This window comes from Gouania willdenowi, chromosome 5 (genome assembly GCF_900634775.1).
Source record: "Gouania willdenowi chromosome 5, fGouWil2.1, whole genome shotgun sequence".
Classification (NCBI taxonomy): domain Eukaryota; kingdom Metazoa; phylum Chordata; class Actinopteri; order Blenniiformes; family Gobiesocidae; genus Gouania; species Gouania willdenowi.
The window spans coordinates 20,707,973-20,715,699 of NC_041048.1; the positions used below are offsets into that span (position 1 = coordinate 20,707,973).

A 7,727-nucleotide genomic window follows, 5' to 3' on the forward strand; every position below is an offset into this window, starting at 1 on the left:
AATTATTAAACTACATATTTACATTGAGCTACACACATCCAGCTCCCCTGTTCCTAGTCTCTGCTTGGTCTCTCCCACCTGGAACTATAAAAAGCTGTCCAAAAGCCCCGGGGAATTCTTTTACCCGAACACCTCAGGAAAGAGGAAGAGAGCTTGCACAGGTAAGCATTGTTGAAGATCACATTTCAATCACATGCAAAATACCAGAACATATTTAATTGTTTTTTCTTTCATGTCACTGCTAAGTTATTTATCAATTAACTGAAATGTATTTTCTATGTTTATAACTAGATGAATCCTGTGGCCTGAACCATGTGCTTCACCATTTGACCAATAAATTAATTAAACCAATACAACAAAAATGTGTCTCTTAATTTCATTAAGCACTGCAGTTTGTCACAGTATTACAATTGACTCTTTTTTAAATTACAACAGTTCATAAGTGTAACAGTCCATAAGTAACATCACCTCGTCGTTACATTATTCTTCTGAAAAACGTTTTTTTTTTTTTTACATCCAAGTAGGAATATGTTAAAAATCCAACCTATATGTACAAACTTTTCCAAGAGTCCAGATCTGGTGTGCTCTGTCATGTCTTTCGAAATACAGAGATGTTCGTGGACAAAAAGGCTTAAATTCTTGGTCTGAACTGGTTTCTGAAGAACGCATCCTCAGAAAGGGAATTTTTTTTTTGTTTTTTTTATTTTTTGTCTCTCTTGCTGTTTTCCCTCTTTTTGCTCTCCTCTTCACTCTTCTTCTTTTCCTTCTTTTTCTCCTCCCTAATTTCTTTATACCTCCACTTGGGTGGCTCCAGGAAACCTTTGTCCCTTTTCTTCTTCTTCTCCTTCTTTGGTGTGGCGTTTGAAGGCCTGCTGAGGCTGATCTCGGGGACACAGCTGGAGGGAAACACGCTGTTTCTCCTCGCCATGCTGCGTGGAATAAATGTGGACGCGACTTTGGTGGAAGCCAGTGAGAGAATGCTGCCTCTGCGCTCTGTGTTCACACAGCACTTGGCAGTGATGGACTCTGCAGAGTGGATGGAGGGGATCATGTGTGATACCGAGCCGTTGCTGTGGCACACCGAGCTTTCCTCCAAGTCCTTGTCGGAGTGTTTCTTTAGCAGATCTGGGACAGCCAGTCGTCTCTTCCCCACTTCTGGGGGGCTTGTGGGGCAAAGTGGGTGACATCCAGTAGAAATGAGAGGACTGCGGATGCTGGTGGTGATGCGCACCATATGGTCCAGGGCACCATTGTCCTGCGGGTCACGAGGAAACTTGAACCCAAAGGTGTCTTTAATCCTCTGGCTTATTTTTTCCCGAGGAGTTTTCTCTGCTGTTGCTTTGGCTACTTTCTCTTTGAGTTCAGGCCATTCTGGGACGAAGGTCTCGCAGAACTGCTCAGCTTTTGGCCTCAGGTTGAGGCGGCGGAGACGGAATGCGGTCTCATAGTGTCCTGTTTTCAGTGCCCAGTCTCGTGCACACTTCCCTTTTGTGGAGTCCACAGCGTGAATGTCAGCTCCTGCAGGGAAAAAGGGAGAGTTTTAATTTTTTTTTTCACTTTTACAACTATGTTGAGCTACTTTTTTGGTCCCCACGACAACCGGAAGTTTAGGATGGCAAATTGACTTCATGATATATTATCAGCCGATATTTTCCATAGAATCTAATATTGGTTGACATCGATATTGGCCTTTGGACCAATATTGTAAAACCGATAAGCTGTGTTGTTTAAAAACAAATACTGCATTTTTCTACTACTGAAATGTATCTGTGGAATACGTCCAGTGGGCATCACATTAAATGTATAGGCTTAACCTGTTATTTCCATGGAGATACATCATGTGACCTAAAATGAGGTTGGAGGGAGGGGCTCTATTTATGTATCAGTATCTGTTAATATCACGAATTTAGTAGGCATAATGGTTTTTGTCAAAAAGCTAACATTGAACACCCCTAAACTTTAATTACTATCGAAATATCCCAACGCTAGGGTGCACCGACCGTGTTAGATTTCCAAAGAAGACGACACTTAAATCGACCTCAACATACTCAAAAAGTACTGGATGTTTACTTAGATATATCGTGTAACACTTGATCCTCAACTGCTTTGGTTTCAGGACATCACCTTCAAATGACGAGAAAGGACCTACTTTTAGAGGCATCTCATATATCGCTTTCACTATTTCTCTTGATGTAAATTATATTAATTAACTCTGTCGTTGCTCTAGTCTATTTGAAAAAACAGACTTTTTACTTGATTGAATAAATAATATAATGTAATCATAATTCATATTCATGAAGTTGTTCCAGTTGCCATTGAGACGTTGGTCAACAGCTTGTATTGATGACAGGCTCCTGAAAGTCAATCCATCACCGACAAACAAATTGTTTTCTCCTCTTACAAATCCAGACCTGTCGAAAAAATGTGGCCTGCAGACCAAAAATGGTTCGCTGATTCACCTCTTTCCAACAACATCTAGCCTGGCTGCTCACAGATTGTATGATCTATGCATAGTTGGAGGTAGTGCAGTCGTGGAGCGGTCAACACGTCTGCCTCAGCAAAAAGGCCATGGGTTCAAGTCCCATGGTTAATTAGAATCTCCCATATGAGTGAGTGTGAGTGGTTTGACTTACTATTTGTTTTTACCCTGCGATGGATTGGTCTCTAACTTGAGTAGAGGAATGTGTTTATGACGAGGATTGTCTGCGTGAGCAGAAAAAGTGCCAGTTCAATGTGACAGGTGGCTCAGATAATCGATTAACCTTGACTAATAACATGAATCTGTTTTACAGTTACTTTTCCAGATTCAGGTGTGTCTGGTTTCCAATTTGGACGAAACCATTATAAATCAGAGGAGGGGGATAATGAATTATCATGCATTATACTGTATTTGTAAAATCAAGTGCAATTACTTTTTGTTAATATCACAATCCAGTATAATCATTCATCTAAATCATTGGGTGTGTCCATTCCCTTATATTCAAATAAAGTTAAGTTTGGGATTTCTGCCTTTACCCTTAGAGCATAGTCAGACTTATACTCCAGCAGGATGGGCTTCAGTGTATCCTGCAGTCTGTTACTTTCCAGTGTTTCCAACTATTTTCCCCCTCTAGCTTTTATTTCCTCATGTTTTCTGAAGGTTTTTTGATAATTTACCATTTTAGCTTGTGCCACACCTTATTGTCAATCGGGTGAAACAGAAGACATATTTCTCATTTAATTGTTGGACTATAAAATGACCAGAGAATGAGTTTTATCAGCGTTAAACTAACAGTAAGAGTGTAGCCTTTTGGTACGGGAAAGTATATTGTGCTTACATACAAAACTGTCTGGGCAGATAACACCACACATTAAAACATTACAGCCTTTAAGTAACTTCCTTGCTCTACATGTGGTACATTTCGAGCAGTGGTTCTCAAACTTTTTAAGCCCAAGTACCCCCTTTCTCCTATTTCTGAATCAGAGTACCCCATTTGGGGGTACTCTGATTCAGAATCTCATTTTGTAAATAAGTGGAAAGAAACAGTATTTAGCGAAGTGGTTCCCAACCTTTTTTGGATCGTGACCCAATTTTGATATCAAGAATTTCTGAAGCATGATGAAGCAAAATGGCTCCCATTTGGGAAACACTGATTTAGAGTATTTGAATTAGCTGACAATACTGTTGATAGGCGATGTTTAACAATCAGTTATAGTCAACAGAGATTTGAACGAGCTGTCTAAAAATAAGGCTCATGTTAATCTACACCCATCCAGCAAGGCTGTTAAATCAGAGATTACATGAGAGGGGGTCTTTAAGATGCTGTAATGTCCTCAGAGTGATCCTTTAAACCGGTCTGGCGTCACCGGCACATTTGCAAGACTGCTTCAAACTTGGACAGATCAACCTCACCACCAAGGAGTGCAGCTGCTTCATATTTGTTTAAAAAGTTCTGAATTCCTGTGCAAGGCAATGCAAATATTGCACGTGGAAATGTGTGCTCATGCATTTTCCCTTATGTATAAAGTTGTCATTGAATTTGTTCAAGAAGATGACAATGATAGTGTAAATAGTGGAGCTGTGCACTAATACATACCAGCCATTACCAGGGCTGCCATGACATCGTCCCGACCAGTCATGGCAGCTTTGATCAGTGCCGTGAAGCCTCTGCAATCCTTCAGTTCAATGTCTATACCAGCATAGTAGTTCAGGAGGTACATCACTGTGCTGACATGACCTGCACAAAGGCAAATCAGGGATCAGGGATTCAATTTAAGATATCAGATGTCACTGCTGATAAAAAACGAGTGAACATTGTGTTTAGTTTGTGAGTTTTTGTTTAACACTCTGTGGGTTTGACTTACCGGCTTGGGATGCGATCATGAGTGCAGTGTTGCCTTCATTGTCCTGATGATTTACGTTCATAAATGGACAGCTGTGCAGCCCGTGCACAATGTCCAAGAAGCCTTTGCAGCAGGCCACCATCAAGCCATTCTGTAAATATGAGCCCGTGATGAGCATCAAAGTGTTTGTGTTTAAACTTTGCAGAGATTTTTTGTGATGAAAGAGGCTCTCACCCAACCGTTGATGTTGACTTCCATCACCTCTTCCTTTGTGACGCCTCTCTCCAGGACTGCCCTCAGGGACTCAGGTTTATTATGGGCACAGGCTTGATACAGAGATGATGCTGCACTCTCATTTGCCATCCCTGGTGTATAGTCAGGGAGCACGGAGTCATCAGACAGGAGGCTGTCTGAGTCAGAGTCACTTCCATAGGAAGACAAGTCCTCATCATCAGGACAGGACCTCAGGTCGGGGTCCACCCCTGCAGTGGCCATCTTTGAACCAAGCTGGTGAAAGGAGACTTTTCCTTTTTGATTTACTGAAAGAAAATACAAATATAAACTAAAACAGGCTAAGCAGAAGTTACCTAATGTTGTCAATAGCAACAAACGTGCAATTAGGTGTACCCTGGAGATAGTAACTCACAGAAGGTGATATTTCCCTTCAGGAAAGCAAAGCGATTATACAGTACGTAATGCAGTGGTAAAATTGAGACCTTGTAATACATGTCAAGATGTTGTTGGTGAATTTCAGCCTTCTTTGAATCAGGACTGAGGAGTATTGGTCAAAGAAAAAACAGCAAGTTTGCTCTTGAGCAGGTTATTGGTAGAGAGAGATAGTATGTAATCATCAAAGTTTTGACAGGTGTGACGCCACATTCGTTGTACCGCCCCCTAACCGGAAGTCCCGCCTTATAGTCCCCGCCGATAATGAAGAAAATAAAAAAAAATTATTTCATTCGTCCTGCCAAATTGTCCCTGGGAGTTTTAGTTGGTGTGTGTGTCATATTACTATGACACAGCTGTCATAGTAATATGACCGTGTCTGGCCTAAAAAATGCAGAGAAGATTGCTTTAAACATACGGCCTCTGAACTTACCTCTAAGCTTGTCACTCACACACACACACACGCACGCACACACACACACACACGCTTCACCATGTCTACAGTTATCATTAGTGAAACTGTTGTCACAATTGTACAAGAATCATATTTTACCAACAGCTGTCATAGTAACCTGACCAAGTCTCTTACCCTGACCTGTCTCACTCACTCACTCACACACGCACGCACGCACACGCACACACATGGTATGAAATGGTGATGGGCAGACCACTTTGCTGACGAGAGAGACGAACAACACATCGCTATACAACGAGGTCAGATAGAAACAGAGTTCTTACACTTTTAAACATTTGCATTACAAAACTTCATTTTCACATTTTCAACGTGTCCTTATTGTTTTATAGAAGGCAGATCGCAGGAATGGTGGAAACACATATACCCCAGTAAGTCACAATTATTATTATTGTTTTTTGTTTTTTAACACGTTTAAAACTATTCACTTTTCGTTTTTCAGTTACCCCACAAGAACTAGAAAATATACAATTCACGCAGATGGATATCGGTAAATATTTATTATTTTTCTTTTTTAAATTGTTTTCAATAAGCATGAATGATATGTATTTTTGTTTTTAATTTTTTAATTTATTTATATGTTTTTACAGATTTGACGGCCAGAGCTGAATTATTACACAAAGTTTCGAACACCAATCTTGGCAAAGCTATAGCCGAAATTGAGGAGACAGAGGCTGCCTCACATTCTATTATTTCGATCAACAGTATTTTTTGAAAAGACAACAACTAACTAAAATAATAGCACACAAGTTTTTTTTTAATTTTTAAAAGTTTACTTTTTCAAAAACCTACAACTAACATGAATGAATAATTACAACATCACACAATATACTAAAACTCTAAATCTATCGTTTTATCATTGTTAAAATCTGAACAAGTAAATGACATTGTGAATTTTTTCAAGCTCAAACATGATTGTTACAGAATGGTTTTTTAGCACACGTTTGGTAGTAGCATTGACGAGCAGAGCGTAAAATGCAAGCAGATGAGATGGTCTCACTACATGATTAGCCAGGTCTTTTAAAATTTCTTTAAAGCATTCGGACAAACCAGATTGGCACAAAAATACTTTGTCGCGGATCATCGTCCTCCAAAGTACTGGAGCGGGGTGGGATCTTGTTATTTCCAACAAGTTTTCCAGTCTCTCAATGTCCGTGTCTCTGACAAAAACGTCGGTGCTTGTAGACGCTGAAACATTGTTCTCACTAACCTGACACAATAGCTTAATGAACTGAGAAATTACTATTTGTCTCTCAATGTCGGCAATGACTTTTCCAAAGAAGCTCCCCATTTCCGCTTTATTTCTCAAAGACAGAATCAAGGATTTTCCCAAAACTCGACCATCTCTGCCAGGTGTTCGATCGTAACCCCTTTTTCGCCAACCAGCGTGTCATACATGTCAAAGATGGTGTCTTGGATTTTGGACGTTGATCTCAAACGGAGCAAAAGAATCTGCACGGCTGCTCTGACTTTGTGTTCCTCCACCGGGATGTTGTAGAGGTTCAAGAGGTGTTTGATGGCTGGAATGAACTTGGGGGTGTAGAGTTTTTTCATCAGTCCGTCAAAGTTGTTGCTGTAGAATTTGTGCTCGAGGACATCCAAGCAATCATGCTGCCTCTGGCTAGGATGCTTGATTTTGCATCCATTGCACGTTTCTCTCCTGTACTTGTCCAGAACGTAGCTGAGAAGATGAAGCACGCCCGCTTTTATTGTTTTGGTGAAGTCGAGGGACCCCCTGTCAATCTCATCCCCGACGCTACCATCTAATCTGGGCGTAGTCTGATCCTCAGCACTACTTCCTGCTCCTGACGAAGTCTGATCTGGTTCGGTACCTCCTGAATAATTGTCTTCTGACATTGTCAATTCAGAAGAGGAGGAGGTGGTTGTGGATGATGGACAGGAGTTGTTGGTGTGTGAGCAGGTCGCAACCACGATGCAGCAATCTTCCGGTAAAGGCGCTAAGGACCAAGGGTACGGCGATGGACCTCTGCGGTTCGGTGTGGTAAAAGTCATGTCGGAGAAAAGCTCCTCCATGTCAGGCAACGCTGGGGGAGACTCGGGTGTGTCCATAAACACAGCAACCTGGCACTGACTGTCGGCAAAGAGTTCCTGCGTGTCCGGCGACGCCGGAGATGGTGGAGGTGCGCTCATACACACGTCTCCCTGGAGTTGTAGATCAGAGAGAAGCACCTGCGAGTCCGATGATGCCAGGGATGGTGGAGGCTCGTCCGAACACTTTGCATCCTGGTCTTTAGGAGTCAGGCGG

The 7,727-nt window shown here is 41.5% G+C and overlaps 1 protein-coding gene across 1 annotated transcript; it reads right to left on the reverse strand.

Moving 5' to 3' along the window:
• Positions 1 to 700: 700 nt before the first annotated feature.
• On the reverse strand, positions 701 to 4,818 carry ankrd33ab (ankyrin repeat domain 33Ab). The gene is made up of 4 exons (XM_028446183.1): positions 4,558 to 4,818; positions 4,345 to 4,474; positions 4,077 to 4,217; positions 701 to 1,518 (listed from the first exon to the last, which is right to left on the reverse strand). Exons 1-4 carry the CDS (start codon positions 4,816 to 4,818, stop codon positions 701 to 703), a joined length of 1,350 nt encoding a protein of 449 aa, XP_028301984.1.
• Between the last annotated feature and the right edge of the window lie 2,909 nt (positions 4,819 to 7,727).

What these genes read in the sequence shown, in the direction of transcription:
- ankrd33ab (XM_028446183.1), bottom strand. Translation starts at nt 4,818, where the DNA reads ATGGCCACTGCAGGGGTGGACCCCGACCTGAGGTCCTGTCCTGATGAT. An exon ending in AAGTCAACATCAACGGTTGG is followed by an intron (nt 4,475 to 4,557) that starts GTGAGAGCCTCT and finishes TCATATTTACAG; the next exon opens with AATGGCTTGATGGTGGCCTG. An exon ending in CATGATCGCATCCCAAGCCG is followed by an intron (nt 4,218 to 4,344) that starts GTAAGTCAAACC and finishes GCCTTTGTGCAG; the next exon opens with GTCATGTCAGCACAGTGATG.